The sequence below is a fragment of the Lissotriton helveticus genome, chromosome 10 (genome assembly GCF_964261635.1).
Source record: "Lissotriton helveticus chromosome 10, aLisHel1.1, whole genome shotgun sequence".
Taxonomy (NCBI): domain Eukaryota; kingdom Metazoa; phylum Chordata; class Amphibia; order Caudata; family Salamandridae; genus Lissotriton; species Lissotriton helveticus.
Window position 1 is genome coordinate 91,619,862 of NC_136071.1, and position 20,862 is coordinate 91,640,723.

The 20,862-nt window shown below is 46.4% G+C and overlaps 1 protein-coding gene across 1 annotated transcript in view; it reads right to left on the reverse strand.

The window, feature by feature from the left end:
* E4F1 (E4F transcription factor 1) overlaps positions 1–20,862 on the reverse strand; it is a 213,464-nt gene that overhangs the window by 63,157 nt on the left and 129,445 nt on the right. The window contains exons 7-10 of the mRNA XM_078664834.1: positions 18,096–18,256; positions 8,454–8,672; positions 6,981–7,086; positions 6,219–6,436 (exon numbers count right to left, since the gene is read on the reverse strand). Coding sequence (XP_078520960.1) covers positions 6,219–6,436; positions 6,981–7,086; positions 8,454–8,672; positions 18,096–18,256 — 704 coding nt within the window. The remainder of the gene's footprint in view (positions 1–6,218; positions 6,437–6,980; positions 7,087–8,453; positions 8,673–18,095; positions 18,257–20,862) is intronic.

Here is a 20,862-nt window from a genome sequence, read left to right on the forward strand (position 1 = left end):
TGCATCCTCACCATATTCTGAGTCAATGATGTAGACCGGCTCCACGGGGTCAATGGGCCCCATCGGCGCAGGACTCGGCGTCGGACGACGCCGGTCCGACTCCGCGTCCGGAGTAGGAGAGGGAATGGGGGTGGCGCCGCCCAGAGCCGGCGCCCCGACGCCGTCCGGAGCCGGCGCCCCGACGCCGGCCGGAGCCGGCGCCCCGACGCCGGCCGGAGCCGGCGTCGGAGTCCCGGCGCCGCGCGGAGGCGGCACCATGGGTTGCCCCGATGGAATCGGCGCCGGAGAGGCCGGTGGACCAGCCGGTGTCGACCCTGAAGGGCCCAGCGGCGCCGGGGCCGGAGCCGCCGGCGGCGTCGGGGCCGGAGCACTCGACGGCGTCGGGGCCGGAGCACCCGAACCGCTCGGGCCCCCGGACGGGACCACCGGGCCCGCAGGCCCCGTCGGAGGAGACAGCGCCCTCATGGCCATGAGGAACTCCTCTATCTCCTCGCGCGACGCGCCTTGCCCAGGGACCGTCGGGTATGGAGCAGGCAGCGCCGGCGACCCACGCGGGGGTGGGGCCACCCGAACCCCCGGCCGCGTCGGGGGGAGTCGGGGGTACGATGACGACGCCCCGACTTCTTGTGCCTCTTACCTGAGGAACCAGAGGAATGGTGACGACTTCCGGAGCGCTCGTGGTGGCTCCTCGACCGCTCCCTCGACCTCCGGCCGGACCGGGACCACTCCTGACGCGGGGCCGACACCCGGAGTTCGAGTAGCTTGCGGGACCGCTCCCGTCTAGCCTTACCCGTCAAGGCCCGGCAGTCGACGCAGGACTCCACGCCGTGGTCCGCGCCCAGGCACCGGAGGCAGAGTCGGTGGTGGTCCGTGACCGACATCGTGCGATCACACCCGTCACAATTCTTAAACCCGGGCATCCTATCGGCACCTTAGAGTTAGAAAGATATCAAAAAACTTTGGTCAAAGACCGGAGTACTGCTCTTCGGATCTGCGCTAACTGGCGCGGAAAAAAGAAGAACTGACGTCAGCGCGCGGAGGCGGCGTCTATATACTCCAGCGACGTCATCACGGCGCACGACGCCGAACGCGGAGCCGCAGGGGACGCCTGCAGACGACGCCTACCGACGCGCAGGGGTACTGCTACGCAAAAGTTTCCGGATCCAGACTGACGCCTGGGGATATTCTAAGGTAGGGAATCTAATACTAACCTGTTTCTTTCAGATGGACGATTTGCAGCACCCACCTGTCCGATGTGATGGAGCGCCAGTGGAGGAGGTGATGGCGAACCCTGCCCCCCCACTGGCGTCGAATGGGCCTGAAAGCTCGGACTAGGAAGGCTTTGAGGCGGATGCTGCGGGGGTGGATGTGGACTGGCCTCGCCGCTGTCCCCTGGCACCGCCACAGAGGTTACCACGTCTGCCGCCGTGCTGGATGTTAGACTGCAGCCCGTGGCTGGCAGGATGTGAGGGGGGTGCCCCTTCCTTGGCCACGAAAAGAGCCAAAAGGCAGAAGTTTGCTGGTGCTGGCCCAACAGGCCCAAGGACTTGGCCGTAGCCCTGGAGTCCTTGAAATGATCAAGCGCACTGTCGGATCCGGACCGAGGGAGGGACCGGGGACGACGTCGTCCTGGGACGGCGTCGGGGGCGACACCCTGGGGGTCGGCGTAGGGGTCATAAGGTCGACCAGCGGCGTCCCGGATCCGGACCCAGTGTGTCCCTGCGGCGTCGGGACCGGAGTCGTCGACGGGCCGAAGCACCCGGCAGGCTTGGGCTCCCAGTTGGGGCCGCGGGGCCCGAAGGCGCCACATTGGGACCAGACGGAGGAGAGAGCGACCTCATGGCCATGAGGAAGGCATCTGTCTCCTCCGGCGTCGCGTTCAGCCCAGGGACCGGCGGGTATGGAGCTGGCGGAGCCGCGTGGGCGGTGTCACCCGAACCCCCGGCCGCATCGAGCAGCGTCGGGGAAAGTCGGAAGAGCGATGTCGTCTCTTCGACTTCTTGTGCCTCTTACCTGAGGACTTGGAGCCCGACGAATGGTGTTGACTCGTCGAGCTTCAATAACTGTGGCCCCGCGACCGGTCCTTCAACCTCCTCCTCGACATGGACCGTGAACGGCGCAGGCCGACTGCCGGAGCTCGAGGCGCTTACGGGACCGCTCCCGCCTAGCCTTCGAAGTCAAGGGGCACGACTTGTCGTCATGGTCGGACCCAAAGCAATACAGGCACCGGCAATGGGGGATCGGTAACCGACATCAGACGGTTGCAATGGGCACAGGGCTTGAACCCAGGCATCCTTACCGGCACCGATAGCCTTACGACTCGAAACAGGATCAAAAAGATCGAAAAAGTTAGTTAAAAGTGACTAAGGAGTACTGCTTTTTCCGGATCTGCCATTGCTGGCGCGGAAACAAGAATAACTGACGTCAGCGCGCGAGAGCTGCATCTAAGTACTCCGACGACGTCATCCCGGCGCCAACAACGCCGTCGACAGACGCGGAGCCGCAGAAGACGCGCAGGGGTACTGCTACGCAAAACTTTTCAGTTCCAGTCTGATGCCTGGGGATATTCTAAGGTAAGGAATCTAACACTAACCTGTTTCTTTCAGATACTCCTATTTAGACCATTTTGCTGTCAACTTCCTGGGACCTTCTTCATTTTCCCCACTTTCAAAACCCTGGCAGCTTTCTGCAGGTTATAGAATACAGCTGACATTAAAAGACCATCTGATTAAATTGTATTCAGATTGCTCACAACAAGCCAAATTCCTATTGGCGACTCAAGAGAAGACAATGTTTAACTTTTTGGAACATCATGTTCTCCTGGTACCACAGGAAGAATCCAGAGATACCGTACTTTCAGAATAAACCGCATTTGAGACATTTCTGTTGAAGTCTCATGTGACACCGTACAGTAGAATTATAAAAAAGGAAATACAAAAAGACTTTATAATGTTTTTTAAGTGAGAACCGTCGGGCAGAAGGGTGATTTTCTCTAGTAAAAAGCAGTTCCGGCTGAAATAAGAGTGCATGTCCTCGGCATGGTACAATTAATTTCTCTGTGTTCAAAGCAGCTCTGATAACTAGATCTTCTATACTTCAGTAAATACCAACTTGCTGTGCTTCGGCTAAAGTAGCAGACTAAGATGTGGGTTGGCACCCAAAAAATCCTCAATGACCACTGAGTGTACCTTCAGAAGACAATTGCCCAGATAGTTAGACAAACCTCTTCCTGAGGTGAGGCACTGTAACCAAGTATTTAAGAAAAAACATCAGGAATATCCTTTAGCCACAATGAACTTAATCTACTGGTAGTGATAACTTGACAACTTGTCTCAGGAATTACCTGTGTTCTTACTGATGGAAATGTACGCAAATAATCTAATCCTCATGTTTTATATCACAGTCTTCCTGCAGTTGTGGATATATATGATGCTAACAACTTTTTAACTTATTGTGTCCCCTCTTGATGCAGTCTTGGGACCCAGGTGGAGTTAGACACCCCTCAATAGCGCTTTAGTGTGTTAATTACATTTACAATTAACCATGGTTGGATGTTCACATTTCTTCAGGAAAGCCTACTGTCACTTTAGAAAAAAAATATTATACAGCCTACAAGACTAGGCTACAATGGCTACTAAGTCCAGACCTTCATCAACAACTGCTTGAGGAAAATGCTTTAACCCTTTGGTCGCGGCCGAAATTTCCCCGCGGTGCGGGAAATTTCCACGAGTGCGCAGATCGGGGCGGCTCCCGGCCATCTGACGCACAGGCTCACCAGGCACGCCCTGACCTAAAAATCTTCAAGAGAAAGAGAAAAGAGGAGGGCCAAGAAACACCTGGCACGGAGGCCTTGAGGCTGACTGCAAGGAGATAGGTTACACCTGGAGTCAGAGTGAAAGAAAAGCCAGAGGTCGCTGGAGAGTTCTGGTTGATGGCCTATACCTCAGGGAGTGTAATAGGAATAAGTAAGTAAGCAATGCAACTAGCAAGATGTTCCTTTGCAACCACAAACATATAGATGGCACAGCGTTAAGACTGATATGGAGTGTAGCACATTTTCCATCATCCTGATCGAAATATTGAATTTTTAAGACACCCCTGGCAAGCAACAACATTGACACATCAGATCCCTTCAACAACCTACATCATGATTTGCTGCAACAAGGTGGATGCCATCAGATATGCCTATTCATCCATACCTGCTGAATGACTAGCCCAAGGAGGCCACATCTCTAGCTGACAAGCCATGTACTGCTCTCGGTTTGCAGGAAAGCCATGGTTTAGACTGCCTGGTTCACTTTCAGCAGTTCCCTAGAAGGTGATGATCTCTGTCTGTATGAGGGTGGATGGCATGTGCTCTTAGCCCCCACCAGGAAATCAGACAATCAAGAAATCAGCAGGCTGTTCAGATGAGTAAGATAATCATCATTTGGCAGTCCAGTGCAAACACGAGAACGGCAACAACATTATTTTATCAACATTCTTCCTCACATTGCTAGGAAAGCATCTACACCAATCAGAACATATGCTAAACGACTACACCCAATCAACCAAAAAAGGTATTATCCAGACAATTTACCAAATTATTAATGTGGCGTTAGGATTCTCCTTTCACACTAGACAAAACATCCCTTGTAAGGGATATAATGTACTTTGTGACCGTAGATTGGCATGGGAATATCACCAAAGAATGAAGGGCATCATGTAAAGTGTACATGACAAATGTTCATGATGTGATCTGATGGAATGTTACCATTAAAAAACAAGTTAAAATGTTTTACTTTGGACTGAGCGGCATTCAATTTCTTGCATAAGAACTCTTGGATTCTAGATCATCAGTATCCTGTCTCAATGCACTCTGAATGCCAATCCAATGTTCGCCCTAACTCCAACTCCCTTCTCTTACTTATCCTAGAGCAGCCTCCTTCGGTAACGCTTACCTACCCTACCCTGTCTTACATGCACCGCTTCGTTATTATCAACTTCACAAGACCACCAACTCTACAAATTATCTCGTCTTTAATTAAAGTCCTTTAGTTAATATCCTTTACCTGGGACTATCGTTTGAGTCTTATTGGCAATTCTTACTAATTTGTTTGTAAGGTGTATTATTCAGTTTTTCATTCCACTAGTCTCATCTGTTATATTCAACTTGCTACGGTTTTCGATAGGTCTCATTATCGCTGTGGTGGTTAATTTTCGAATGGGAATTTATTTCCTATGTAAATCGCTCTTGCGACCTCCACAAATTCCAATGTACTTAAATCTGCACAAATAAAATAAGCAAAGCTTCACAGTTCATGTGCTTCTACACTATAAATGTAAATACAAATGGGGGCAAGATGGGCTAGTTAAGTTCTTAACTAAGCCTTGTGAAAAGCACCACTAAGGCACCAGATAGCCACTGACGTTTACTTTTTACAATGCTACCCAAATTTCTATAGGCATCTTAGAACAGAAGAGCAAAATAAGTTTGGTACACAGATAGATTAAAAAAATATCCAAAAGCTTTATCAATTTGTCAACACCTAATTCCCTTCTTGAACAGTTCCATTCTTGCATCAGAATGGTTAACAATTCATTTAATTCACTGTTAAATCAATAGATAATTAATTCTCCTATTTTGTCCATTTGTGTGCCCCAAGAAGAGCTGTAACTGAATTTGATAATGAAAGGAGAATGAATAATAATGGGAGGGAACAATAAAGAAAATGACCTGTCAACTCCTGTGACTTAAGAAAATTATCCAATTAATAGTGTAATTCAATTTTTAAAGTGCTAAATAATTATCGTGGACTCGAACATTTTATATTAAACAGTACCTGCTTTGTTTTGAAGTTATAGTTAAGGGCCTGTAAGGATTTTGCTTCACCATTAATACTTTTCTTTCCAGGTGTGAAATTCAAAAAGCCTTGAGGAGGGATCAGTCTGGCAGTAAAGGCAACTTATTTAATTAAATAAGTTATAATTGTTGCTGAGCTTGTAAATCAATTAGACTCGCCGGGTGACTACAGGGAATGTCTGTGCACTCTAGGACGCAAAATACAAGCCTAGACAGCAATGTTCAAATGGTAAAAGGTGTGTTAAAAAAAATTAAAAAACACCCATGCCGAGGCACTAGGCAGAAACTAAGCAGACTAAGTAGGGTTTCCAAGTGCTACAACAGGTAAGATCAGAGATCAAAAATGTGGAAATATAAAGTGCTCCAGTACTCTCACCTTAGTTTTGTAGCGCTTGCCACACTTTGAACAGGGGAAGGGCCGATCGTCAGAGTGCACCCGCAGGTGTCCTTTCACATGTGCAATGGTCTTGTACAGCTTGCCACACTCCCCACATTTGTAGCGCCTCTCAGTGAAGTGAACCTCAAGGTGTTTTTTCAGCAGATGCCACTTGACAAACTCCTTACCACAATGGGCACACTTGTGAGGTTGGAAGCCTGAGGAGATTGCAAGAGTGAAACAAGAAGTTAGAGCGCATTAAACACAAATACATTTTACAAAGGTGCCCAAAGAACTGAAGTTAAGAAACGCACTATCTGCATGAGAAATGTTCCAAACATGGCAAAATAAGTTCAATGTCAGAAGATAGCGAGGTTTTTTTCTGTCCTGTATAAGCGACACTGGTGCACACTGATAGAGACCTGGATTTCTTATACAGAAAAAAAACAATGGATAAAAATTTCTATTATGGTGTTTTTTGGCATCACATCCTTTCAGGTGGGGCTGGGAAGAGGTTATATACAGCAATAGCTGGAGGAAGCAATTGCAAATAAGTGAAAGGATCTGCAACCTGTAAAGACACATGAATACTTGTGTATCAAGATGTATTCAGATCCATGTTCTTAAAACAATTACCAAACTGAAATTTGAAGTGTTGCCCCCTCCCCCCATTCCCACTTATGAAGAAATAACCATGTCAGACGTTAGCATTCTGCTATTAAGTAGTTAAGATAATCTTGCAATCATGCAGAAGTAACTTACCTTGATGCCCCTGAACGTGGACTTTAAGTTCATCGATACCAGGAAAGATTTCATTACAGTGAGGACATGTGTGATTCTGAAACACATTTTCTGTTGTTCCATCTGTCTATTAGAAAGAAGAAAGTATCAGGCAATGTTCTCAAGTAAACACCTATTGAATATTTCCCCTTACTAAAGGTTTAAAAGTCAAGCTAGAAGGATGTAAAATGATAATGGTGAACGTTGTACAACTAAACAAGAAACCGTATGACAGCAGCCAAAGACTGCTAAAGTGAGAGGGGTAACACACAGTGCAAGTGCATACCATAATGAACATAAACCATTACATGCCGGTTGAACATAGAAACGGCAAAAAGAAAACTACAATGAAAATATTAACTTTGACCTTCATGTGATTAATCAGAAAAAGATGTTTGCACAATTCAATAAATGCGAAAAATTTTAAGCATTTTTGGCACACTCAATGAGCTCTCTTCGCAACTAAAATGCCAAAAAATGTCAGGCATTTCTGCCTGGCAGCAAGTCACTTGAACTGGTACTTCAAAGCTTTCAATTTGTTGAAATCTAATGAAAAGAGAATACAATAAAGCTTGAGCAAAAGCAGAGGGACTGGTCTGGGGGTTTCCCACCCTTTTCTGATACTAAGACACTAACAAACAATCAGTATACTTGCTCAAATAACTTACATGGTTTTTAATACCACTCAAACTAAATCAGCTGTTGATTTGAGAATTTTTTTAATATACTAATCATCAGGCGCAAGGGTTATGAATGTTTGGAAAATCCTCTACTGATGAAGTGAGCACCTACCACAAGTAGCATAATCCACACACTTTAAAACCAGTTACCAATAATCATCAAATCATTCAATATTAAACATTTTAACTGCAACAGCATATGCAAATTGTTTGTAATTTCACATCTGTTAAACATTTGCCATTCTTAATTTCAAAACGGACTTCTTATACATCGTGTGCCTGTAAAGTACATAATTTCTTATTGAAAAACTTTTGCTGGAAATGTATACACTTAAAAAGTAGAATATTCTATTCACACCTGTTTTCAATTTAAAAAGAGTGAAAAGAAAACAGAGGCACATTACAAAGAACCCCGGAAAAGCTTTTCCCAGAGTTACTCGAAACCCTTGAAGTCAACAACAAAAACTCGGTTTGCTTCAAATTACCAATCTGCCTACTTCTTATGGCTTAATACCTTAAAACAGACGGGCATATCTCTCCTTTAATTGTTTTTTCAACCAGTGCTTAGTTATATTTGCTAGTTAGTGCAGGTTGGTTATCAGTATCACATGTAGACGGACTATTGACATGACGAAGAATTACAGGGATAAGAGGGTCCAGAGTTTAAAAATATTTTATTCATTTACATGAAACCTGCTCAAGGGAAATCTGAAGATGCCAGAGAGCATGATGCCTAGCCTACTAGGACCTTTAAAAAGTGGTCTACAGAACTTACCGCTTCATGTTCTTCCATTTGAGCACACTGAGATCCTTCTGGATTTTCCTCCCCATCATCTAGGTCTTTTAATTCCTCTGAGGAGCTGATCTCTTCGTACTTGTGCAAGTCTTCCAATTTCACGGTTTCAATAACAATGCCAGAGTTCTGCATGGCATGACGCAGAAGATTGTCACTGTTAATGCTCCCATCCGGAAGAATCTCTTCAGAGTTAGAAGCCTGGAGAAAAGACACGAAAGCTATGAAAGAAGAAGCACTTTCAATTCAGAATGCAATAATGAGAAGCTCAATGATCTGACTAAGTAACAGTGAAAAAATTAGGTCTGGGGAAAATGAGAAGGGGTATTTAGTCCACATATGGTGGCCAGGAAAAGAACTAAGTGGTTATAAATTAAGTGCATTACAGGAGACAGTGAAGGTCTGAGCTTCAGAGTAGTGAAGCCATAGACCCAAACATTAAACCCACCCAACACAAAAAAATTGATTACTCATGGACCCGTGGGTGAAAGGCCAAGATGGTCTAAATACAGCAGGTAGAATTGATTGACTCTAATGTTAAATATGAGACGCCTGGACGAGACATTTGTGTGAGTGGCAAATAAGGTGCTAGATAAAGAATCCTTGCTGAGAACTGCTATCCCTCCTCAAATTTGTATAAGACAGTCTGATCTTTTAACCACGTTTCTGTGAGAATAACTAATCAACAGTATAATCCAATTCGAAATTGTGAATTTCGATGGCAGGGGTTAATAAAGAATGAATATGCTACTTACCAGTATGCATCTGTTCTTGGCATGTAGGGCTGCTAACATTCATATCTATTGCATAGATCGCCGCCTAGTGTTGGGTCCGGATGATTGCACATTGTTGTCCTGGAAGAGTCATCGAAGTATCACGAGATAGGTGGCTCCTCCCCTGGACTACAGTGCGCATGGGCATCGACTCCATCCCCAGATTGTTTTTAGCCATTGTGTCAGAGATGGAGTGAAATATTGTAAATGATGTCCATGCCAATGATTGAATGCAAGAAAGTATCTGCAGCCGCTACGGGCACCGGGGAGGAGGGTGGGCGATATGAATGTTAGCAGCCCTACATGCCAAGAACAGATGCATACTGGTAAGTAGCATATTCAGTTCGAGGCATGTGGGCTGCTAAATTCATATCTATTGCATAGAATACATAGCAGTCCCTCCATCAACGGCGGCTGCCAGTGCCAGCTGCAGAAGTCTGAAAAAGAGTTTTGAGAACAGCCTGTCCTACAGCTGCTTGCTGTTTGGAATGCACATCTACACAGTAATGTTTGGTAAACGTGTGTGGTGTAGACCACATGGCTGCTCTACAAATGTCCTCCAGAGGAATGTTCTCCAGGAAAGCCATGGAGGCTCCCAACTTGCGTGTGGAGTGTGCTCTTGGGGGGATCGTTAAAGTTCGTTTAGCCTTTTGGTAACAAATCTGAATACATTTAACGATCCACCTGGCTATTCCTGCTTTGGAAATAGGGTTGCCTTTGTGCTGGGCTGAGAAGGCAACAAAAAGTTGCTGTGTTTTTCTAAATTGTTGTGTTCTGTCAATGTAGTACATCAATGCCCTTTTTACGTCCAATGTATGGAGCATTCTCTCCGCTACAGTCTGTGGGTTTTGAAAGAATGCGGGCAGTTCAATAGTCTGATTGACATGACATGAAACTGACACCACCTTTGGAAGGAACTTGGGGTTAGTGCGGAGCACTACCCTGTTTGAATGAATTTGTATAAATGGCTCTTGTATTGTGAGCGCCTGCAGCTCACTAACACGCCTGAGAGATGTAATAGCAATGAGAAAAGCCACTTTCCATGTTAAGAACTGAATCTCACACAAATGTAGAGGCTCAAAAGGTGGGCCCATCAGTCTAGTGAGAACCACATTGAGGTTCCACACAGGAGCTGGTGGTGTTCTGGGAGGAATGACTCGCTTCAGTCCCTCCAGGAAGGCTTTAATGGCAGGCACCCTGAAAACAGAGAGATGCTGCCTGTTCTGGAGATAAGCCGCTATGGCGGATAAGTGTATCCGAATGGAAGCGTATGCTAGATTGCATTTGTAAAGATGTAACAAATAGCAGATGATGTTAGGAATTGATGCATCTAGCGGGTTAATGTGATGTTCTGTACAGTAAATGACAAATCGCTTCCACTTTGCAGCATAGCAAGCTCTGGTAATGGGCTTCCTTGCCTCTCTGATAATGTCCATGCATTCTGGAGGCAGGTTGAGGTAGTCAAATTCTAAGACCTCAGGAGCCAGATCGCCAGATTGAGCTGTTGCGGATCTGGATGCTGAATGTCTCCATGGTTCTGCGTCAAGAGCCTGGGTGTGAGATGCAGCCTTTGATGCGGTACCACGGAAAGTTCTAGAAACGTGGTGTACCATGGTTGGCGTGCCCACGTTGGAGCAACCAGGATGAGCGTCATCGAGTGTTGCTTTAGCTTTCTTGCCACCAGCGGTATGAGAGGTGCTGGGGGAAAAGCGTACGCAAATCTGCCTGACCAGTTCATCCATATCGCATTGCCCTGCGACTGTGGGTGAGGGAACCTGGCGGCAAAGCTTTGGCATTTTGCGTTTTCCCTTGTGGCAAACAGGTCGATCTCTGGATGACCCCACTGCTGGAAGTACGGGCGGAGTACTGATGGATGTATCTCCCACTCGTGCATTTGATGGCTGTACCTGCTGAGCAAATCCGCCATCTGATTGTCCTTGCCCGGGAGGTGCTCCGCCATGAGGAAGATGTTCCTCTGAATGGCCCACTTCCACATGCTCTGAGCCAGATGAGACAGCTGTGGAGAGTGCGTCCCCCCCCCTGCTTCTGGATGTAGTACATGGCTGTCATGTTGTCCGTCCGGATCAACACGACTTTGTTGCACAGATGTACTTTGAAGGATTTGAGCGCCATGAAGATTGCGAGCAACTCTAGATAGTTGATGTGCATCTTCTGTTGCTGCGTCGACGACAGTCCCTGCACCGTGTAGTGGAGCACATGAGCTCCCCATCCTTGGAGAGAGGCGTCCGTCGTCATGATGACTTGCGGCACAGGCTCCTGGAACGGTCGGCCCTTGCAAAGGTTGTGTGGAGTCCACCAATGTAGAGAGTTGTATGCCCGACCGGTCACCAACACTAGGTCTGTCAGTTGTCCTTGAGCCTGTGTCCACTGATTCGCCGAGCATTCTTGGAGCGGACGCATATGCAACCTTGCGTGCGGGACTATGAAGATGCAGGAGGTCATCATGCCTATCAACTGCATGAACACTCTCGCTGGTAGTGAGTGTTGCGGTCTGAACCTTTGGATGAGCGACTGAATGTTGTCGATCCTCACCGGGTTCGGCTGCGTCATAGCAGTCAGGGTATTTATCGTCGCGCCCAGATACTGCCGCATATGGGCTGGCTGAAGGTGCGACTTGGGGTAGTTCAGTGAGAACCCCAGACTGTGAAGGAGGTGAATGGTGTGGGACATGTCTGCGGCGCACTGCCGTTCTGACTTTGCTTGAACGAGCCAGTCGTCTAGATAAGGGTAGACATGTATGTTCTGTCACCTGAGGTGCGCCGCTACCGTCGCCCGACACTTCGTGAACACTCTGGGGGCAGTGGTCACTCCGAAGGGTAGGACTTTGAACTGGTAATGCCTGTTTTGTATGGTGAACCTGAGGTACTTTCTGTGGGATGGGTGGAGTGGTATGTGAAAATAAGCATCCTTGAGGTCCAAGGTTGCTAGGAAGTCCCCTTGGTTCAACAATGGAAGAATTTGCTGCAGGGTTAGCATATGAAAATGTTCTGAGAGGGTGTACAGGTTGAGAGGGCGTAGATCCAGAATGGGTCTGAGGGAACCGTCCTTTTTTGGGATGAGGAAGTACAGGGAATAAACCCCTGTTCCCTCCTCCTCCACCGGTACGAGCTCTATTGCGCCTTTTTGCAGCATCACAAGAACCTCTTGCTGCAATAAGTGCAAGTGCTCTGCTGACATAGGACGGTGTCTTGGGGGTATGGTGGGTGGAGTGGATGTCAACTCCAAACAATAACCGAACTGGATAAGTTTCCTTACCCACCTGTCTGTGGTGATGGACGTCCAGACTGGCAGGAACTGCTGGAGTCTCCCCCCCGACAGGTGTTGGATGGTCGGGGGGCAGTGACAGAGTCACTGTTTGTTGGTAGCAGAGGAACGGGAATTGTGGTTGCCTCTGCCTCTGCCCTTGGCACGGTTTCCTCTGTAACCCCCTCTACCCTGTTTGGGGTACGAGGACTGCGCGCCACCTCTAGTGAATTGCGTCTGCTGTGCCAAGAATCCTCTGTTAACACCACGAGTACTTGAGCGACGAAAAGTGCTCCCTCTGAATTGCTGAGACTGAAGCGCCCCCATGGATTTAGCTGTCTCATTGTCTTTTTTGATCTTCTCGAGGGTGGTGTCAACGTCTGGGCCAAACAGTCGGTCAGGATTAACGGGCTGGTTGAGTATAGTTGTCTGTATGTCAGGCTTGAACCCTGAGATGCGAAGCCATGCTTGACGCCTCAACATCACACTAGTGTTAATCGCTCTAGCCGCTGTATCCGCAACATCAAGCGCACATTTGATCGCAGCGTTTGAAATGAGCTTGCCCTCCTGTATTAGCATCTCAGCTGCCTCCTTAAACTCGTCTGGAAGGTGTTGTAGGAGTTGCTCTAGGGTGTCGTAATGCGCCCTATCATATCGTGCCAACAGGGCCTGTGTGTTAGATATGCGCCAGATATTGGCTGCCTGTGCAGCCACCCTTTTCCCCGATGCCTCCAGCACTTTTGACTCTTTGTCTGGGGGAGGAGCTTCACCCGTTGTCTGCGAGTTCGCCCTCTTGCGGGCATTGGAGACCACCAAAGAGTCCAGAGGCAGCTGGCCCCGTATATATGCTGGGTCCCCAGGTGCCGGTCTGTATTTTTTCTCTATTCTCGGATTTACCACCCTTGCTCTTGTGGGTTCCTTGAAGATGTCAGTGGCATGCTTTAGGGCCCCTTTCAGCATTGGAAGTGTTTTCACAGTTTTTTCTGCTGCAGAGAAAGTGTCAAACAAAAAGTCATCTTCCACAGGGTCGGCATGCATGTCCACCTTATGGTTGGCAGCCGCTCTTTCAATCAAGGCATTAAATGCCGCTGAGTCTTCAGTTGGAGATGTCCTTACACCATAGACCTGTGGGTCCTGTACCACCTGTTGGTCCCCCTGGTCACCAGTGTCCACCCATGAGTCCTGTTGTTCATCAGGGTCATTGTTATCTGGAAAGTTGTACTCCTCATCTTGGTCACCTTCATCTTCCCCTCAGGCATGGGGTGAAGGTGTTGGACTCCTCCTAGGTTGTGGATGAATAGGTTCAACAAGGGCAGGAATGTCTTGTGCCGGCCTTTTCTTCTTTAGAGGTATCACAAACGATTCCAATGTCTGGGAAGTAATTTTGCGCTTATAGAGCGTTTATTTCCCCGTGTCGGCGTCGATATACTGCTCAGACTGCTCTTCTGACGCTTGTTGTCGACCAAAACGTCCACTTAGCATCGAATGCTCCGAACCTCCAGAGTCCTTTGGCACCGACCGGGGTGCAAAGGCCTTCGGCGCCACCTTCGGCGGCAGAGTGTAGAGGATTGGCGTTGAAGTCTTTTTCGGTGCCTCCACCGATTGTGGAACCGACCGCTTTTGAGTCGTCGACGTCAAACTCTTCTCCCGTATTCTCGAGGGAGTCCGAGACTTGCCTAGTGAAAGAAGCGGAGGGTTTGGTCGGCGCGACCGATGACCTCTGTCCGCCACCATGGGAAGACCCCAGCGTCGACGAGTTGTCCTCGGTCTCCGGAGGCGCAGACGCATCCTCGACCGCAGCGGTCCGGGCTTCCTTCCCGGCCTTAGGCGCCGACGCCGTTGGCTTTGGATCGGCAGCTTTTTGCTTCTGCGTAGGTGCTCCGGACCTCGGCTCGGGGCCCTTCGCTGACTGCGCTTCAACCGGGCGTTTGCCTGTTGGCGCGGTAGTCGTGTCTGGTGGCGGTTCGACAGTCTTCCTCGACTTTGATTGAGCCACCATGCTCAACACGTGCTAGACGACCTTCTTCGAGGTTGGCTCCTTGACCACCTTAGGTAGTGTAGCCGGCTCGACAGCCTTCTTCGGCTTAGGAGCCACTGAAGTCGACGGCGTAGCAGGCGTCTTCAGTTTCGATGGCGCGTCGGCCATCTTTGTTGTTGTTGAATCCGAAGGTTTCGGTTTTGATATGCTCAATGGCGGCTCCGCTGATGTGTCCGTAGCCGGGCCAGAAGGCGGGGCCGAGGATTGCGGTGTAGGGTCGTGGGTAAGGCAGAGTGGCGATCCCGTGACCTGAGCCTGAGTCATTATACTTTCGGGGCATAGCTCATCCTCCGAGCTATCCTCCGCGGCCCCATAAACTTCCTCGACGTCCCCTACCTCCTTGACGTTTTCCTGTAGGTCCTGGCCCTCGACGGGTTCTCCGGAATCGGCCTCGGTCGATGGAGGTGAAATCTGCAGATGATGGCTTCGGCCTTCTGCCTCAGGGTCGAAGATGTCTACCGGTGCCGGAGCCGCTCGCCGGGCCTCAAGGCGCGCCGCGCACCGAAGCTTGAGAGTCTTCTTCGACCTGAACTTCGAACAGGCCATACAGTTGTCCTCGTTGTGGTCCGGCGAGAGGCGCTTGTTGCATACAGGATGCACGTCGATGTGTGGGTACTTCGAACCGCACACAGGGCAAAATTTGAACGGGCTCCGTTCCATCGTAGTATCGTCGGGGTCTTGCTGTGACGACAGGGCCTCGATGTCCAAAGAGTTACTCGACTCGTCAGAAGACCGACTCGAAGAGTCGGAAGAAACACGAGACCGAACGCGAACAATACCGACGAGGTAACGAAGGCCTTTTGGCCTTAAAGAAGTTGTTTTATCGATTCCGAACAGGAGACGTCGAAATCACATCCGAACCCAATGGCGGAAAAAAACAATCTGGGGATGGAGTCGATGCCCATGCGCACTGAAGTCCAGGGGAGGAGCCACCTATCTCGTGATACTTCGAAGACTCTTCCAGGACAACAATGTGCAATCATCCGGACCCAACACTAGGCGGCGATCTATGCAATAGATATGAATTTAGCAGCCCACATGCCTCGATCCAAGTGTTTAATAAGGCACAAATGCGATGCACACAATGGGGCTCAATTGTACTTCTCACTTTCAGAGTAAATGAGTAGATAGAACTGTGCAAGAGGACCCTTTGTTTTAGGCCTAGTTTGACAGTGCCATTGCCTGCAGAGCTATTTTCACAAATTCTTTAAAGAAAAACACTATAATAGGCTTTAGCTACGCTCAAGCGATAAATACTCACTCAACTCATGCTACGGGCTGTTTGCTGTATCATTTTACCTCAGATTGAGTGTGTACATTCAAGATTTAAAATATCAAACATGCATTGAATCATCACACATTAGATTATTTATCTCATTGATGGTCTCTATTAAGAAAGCAATCATCTCTTTTGCATCTACTGCAGAAGGCTGTTTGTAAGCCATTTAACACCGTTCTAGCGGTCTCAGACTATTTTTTTCCACAAATGAGGAGAATACAAAAATCCCACATAATATACATGCAAATATTGTATTTTGGTCAGCATGCTTCATCCACTGGTCTGTTAAATTGTCATTCACATGTTGCTTCCTCCCATCGCAACAGAGAGCATGGAATTAAGGTTCAGCTCACTTTACCCACTGGCTCCTTTTACTTTGCGTGACCACACAAAGGCTGTGCACATCCTCCTAAAAATATTCTTTCTCTTCCATTGCAAAGCTCATTAAATATGTGCTTTTTTTTTTAATTGTTTGAAATAACTTTAAAGACCAGCTATTTATTTTGCCTGCACTCCTTTTTAAAGTTTATCTTCTAAATAGGGCTCCTGTTTTTGGCATTTGTTTTTTATATTTCAGTTTGTGTGTATCCATATTTTGGGTTTTGTGAAAAAATAAAGCGCAAACTATTATATACCACATTTATTTTACCAACAAACATGCACTCATACTTCAATACCTTACAAGTTTTACAATTAAATCAATGCATCACAAGCCACTTGTCTGGCCTGGAGTTTGCTTTTCAAGGCATCAAGAAAGGAGTGTGAAAACAAGCAGGATAGTGGCCTATTGGTGAATGTTTTACACACGTCGGATGGGACTGGAACAAGCCATTTCAATGCAATGACCAACGTAGCCCTTATCCAAGGGACTGAAAGTGTCCATGATGTCCATCATTGGGTTAACCCTTACAGAGGAGAGGCAATTAAAGGAGTCATCTTGATGTGATGGAATGCTGAATGGAATTACAACAGTATCAGCTGGGGTCCGATGAAACCCAAACACAAGGAATGAAGTAATGACATTATCTGCTCCACAAGAATCTGGTATAAAAGCAAAGATTTTGGGGCTACAAAAACCGTTTTCCAGTGCTGCTCTAGTACAAGAGCTATCTATCGGAAATATTAACGCAGTTGGCTGATTGAGATGACGACCTATATCCCCATCCATGCTCTGCTCCCCTTTGCAGTTTTTGTGTGTTGTGAAGAGTAATGCTACTGCACCCAAGTACTGGGAAATGCTTGTCTCTACAGATTATTTCTTTGTGGCAAGGCCATTGCTCACACAATTTATGGGCCATCACCTGCGTAATACTCCTTCACCAGGCGGGAATCATACTTGGTCACAAGGAAGGTGGAGGAGAAGGAGTCAGGCGAGGAAGGGCCAATGTTATACTACGTAAACCACAGAAGGGTTCTGTGTTTTATGTGGATTTTTGAGTAATAATGCATTTCCCTTCTTGGGCAACTGTGACAGCCTTTGTTGGATTGGAGAACTGAAGGGATGAGTGGCAAGAAGGAAGTGTTGTGCAACACCAGAAGAACTACTGGTTCAGTGTACTACTAATCCACCTTCCGGATAAGTGACTTTTTTTTTTGCAGAGTTTTATATAGCGCGAACTAGAACCGAACCGAATCAGTTATCAGAGCGCTTTACATAGCACCAGTTACGTTACATGAGGACACACTTTCATTTTAGGCACGGGGAGATTAAGTTATTTGCCCAGAATCACAAATGGTTTTTTTGGCATCTTTACAGAGACTCGAACCCAGATCCCCAGGTCCGAGGTCGAGCGCCTTAGCCGTTAGGCCAACCCCTCTCCCCTTGTACAACTTGTACAATGATCAAGAGACAAGCATGTAGAAATGGACCACAGGTGCTTCTAAATCTGTATTCTTCTTTCCTTTCTGCTTTGGTAACCAGATCTCAAGCAATAAGAGCACAGAGCAACCCTATTAAAAAAATAATACAAAGGAAACAGTAAACAAACAAAAAACTTGCTGGTATGAACTACTAAAAGCTTTCCTTAATCAAGTTGAAAAGGAGTGATAAGTAAAAATAGCAGGTTCTATACTGGAGCCAAGAAAGCTTTTAGGATTGAGATTATGGCCCCTTAAGTAGGTCCTTTAGCCCACCAGAGCAAGGGAACAGCCTAGTGCAATAATACGTTTTCTAAAATGGAGAGTTTCAGGATACAACCCATTCAATTGCTAGACTCTTATTCACACTATAAAAACAAGGAAATATCAATTTCTGGAAGAACATCAGTCACCTCGTCAGATGCAGACTTCGGGCAAACAGCAAACTCCTGCATCTGTACATGAACTTCATGGAGAACGTTCCCTTTGGCATCAGTTAAGAGACGGATCACAGGAGAACCATTGATGGAGTCACCAGAGAGGGCAGAAATCACATCGGTGTCAGAACTCAAATCTGGCGAAGGAAAGCAAATTAGGTGAGCAAAAATAAATGTTAAGAAAGACAGAGAGAAAAAACAATTAGAGAGATTGCCATCAGACTGTGATTTGTAAATTAACCCTTCTATTAGATTGGGGCGATGAGAAATCTCACCTTTGCCCAACCTACTGGGTTTAAACAATAAATCACACTAGAAGAACGTGTTGCAATCTCTACAGTGAAATGTTGAATTATTTGAAACAAGGAAAATAAAACCTTGGGTAAAACTAACGAAAACATCATTATGCCATTATGACCTAGGGGAGAGAATACCAAATTAGACTGTTCTAGAAAGAAAATGTTTTTGCTGATACCTTTTACACACACGCACACCAATAAGAAGCACCACTATTTACTATTAAAACAGATGAAACATGTATGATAATGTGCATATTATGCATGTAACAGTTAGCCTAAGTGAAGATCTAACAAACTTTCCTGTGCAATTATTATCCATTGTGTCTGTATCTTATAATCGGTCTCTGAAATCAGAGAAGGGCATAATGAGCCTAAAGATCGCGGTCCATTCACTAGCAAAGCCAGAAATAGACAAACGGCAATAGGTAAGGCCTTGCCATGATTCAGCAATGTTTATTTTTTTACAGCAAGAATAGGCATACATAGACTTGCCATTAAAATTTTAAATAAATAAGCTTTGCATATACTGAACCTAACATTGTGGGTGCTTACTAGCACGTGGGTGTAACTAGAACAGGTCTGTGACCTGAAGGATAATAACTGGCAAAGTTTGATCCACCACCTGTGGCACAACATTGCGCTTCCTTTTCCAAGTGGATGTTGACATGTGATGAGGCAAATGTCATCACTCACACTGTGAGAGCCAATGGATTAAGTGGATTGACCCATTTAGTATACTATGTTGGGCAGAGGTAAAACGTGACTGACCTCTGAACTGACCACGAGATCAAAAAGGCCGACCCAAAATTCCACAATGCATGTGTATAGAAAAGTATACATTTTTATGAAGATTTGGATTGCATGAAACTTGTGAACCGGCTAAAGTGGTCTCTAGGCCAGACCTAAAAAGTTAATATTGACAAAATGCCCTAAACTAAAACATGCCCAAGTACATACAACTTCAGAAAAAGCATAATGAAGACAACCTATATAATCTACATACGGACAAGATCAACCAATACCTTCCTAGAGAAAACCATATTGAAACAAGGTGTTAGATGAAGGGGAGTTTGAGAATCTCTAAAGTCAGCTGGAGACTCAATGGACTCTTACAGATATCAGACCACAGGGTCTCTCTCAGAAGAGTAGAAAATCTCAGTTTGTCTACTCAAGAGGGTAGGGTGCCATTCTTGGAGTAAAATATGTTTTAGACCATCCAATGGTCTTTGCCTTCTTTGCAGCTAAAAGTTAGCCATCTGTATTAGACAATGTAGTGGCCCGGCTGTCTTCCTTTGAGAAAGGCAAAAGAAATTGAAGGGAGAAATAGAGGCGAGGGATTTAGGAAGAGATAAATATTCTTATCCATTGGCTAATGCCTATCGAGTGCCTCATGAAGTCTCCCTTTTTCAACATGCACAAGTTCATTTTGCTGCATTAGGACGTTGCCTCGGTTCATTGACAGCAGATCTGGTCTATAAAGAAGTCTGACGCAAGATTAAACCGATGGATCCTAGAGCTGGATACAATAAATGCCTTGCCTGTCTGACAGCTAGGACTATGATCGTGAGCCCAGATTCTTTCAAATTTTAGACTTCCGATAATGATGGATGAGAAGAAACCTGTACAATGATGTATTAAACAGGTATGTGTTGTTCCACCATCAAATGCGCATTGCTCAGAGATGCCGAATCAGTTACCTGAATTTACAATATAGGTATTTTTTAGATCTTTAAATGGTTAATCACAATCATCAGCAGTTGATGGGCCATCTGTGAAAGCAGATGCAATTAATCAGCCATTGACCAATTAAGCATCTGTATTGCCTTTGGAGAGAGACCACAAAGCTATTGTCCCACAATCTCTGTTGACACATCAATTAAAGCTGAATGCACTTCTGCATCTGCCTGATGTTCAAGGTGTTCTTATTTTCATTATTTAGCACGTCTCGACCCTCTACCGTGTTACTGAGCTTTACATTGAACCTATTAATGAACAAAGCAAGTTCTCACTGGCATACAGCAGGAATAAATGTAGAGAGCAGAAAATAGGAATGAAATTAAGGAAAAGATAAGCCGCTATATGTATCAACAAACCATTTTGCATTTCCTAAATAGCGAATTTTAAGGAATCGCTATTTAGGAAATGCAAAACGGTATGTATGTACAAAATCGCTTTCCAATAGCGATTCCTTAGCATTCCTTAATTTGAGATTAGCAAATTGTCAATCGCAAATTACCCCTTCATTTCCATGGGCCAGGAGGCCCATAGGAATGAAAGTGCAATTTGCAATTAGCAATTTGCTGATCGCAAATTAGGGATGTTTCCAAGGGTGCAGGGGTGTCTCACGAACACCCTGCTGCACCCCTGAAAAAGACATTTGGGGGCATATGGCGCACATACATGCCCTAAGGGCATGTATGGGCGTCATATGGCACCTTTGGTTT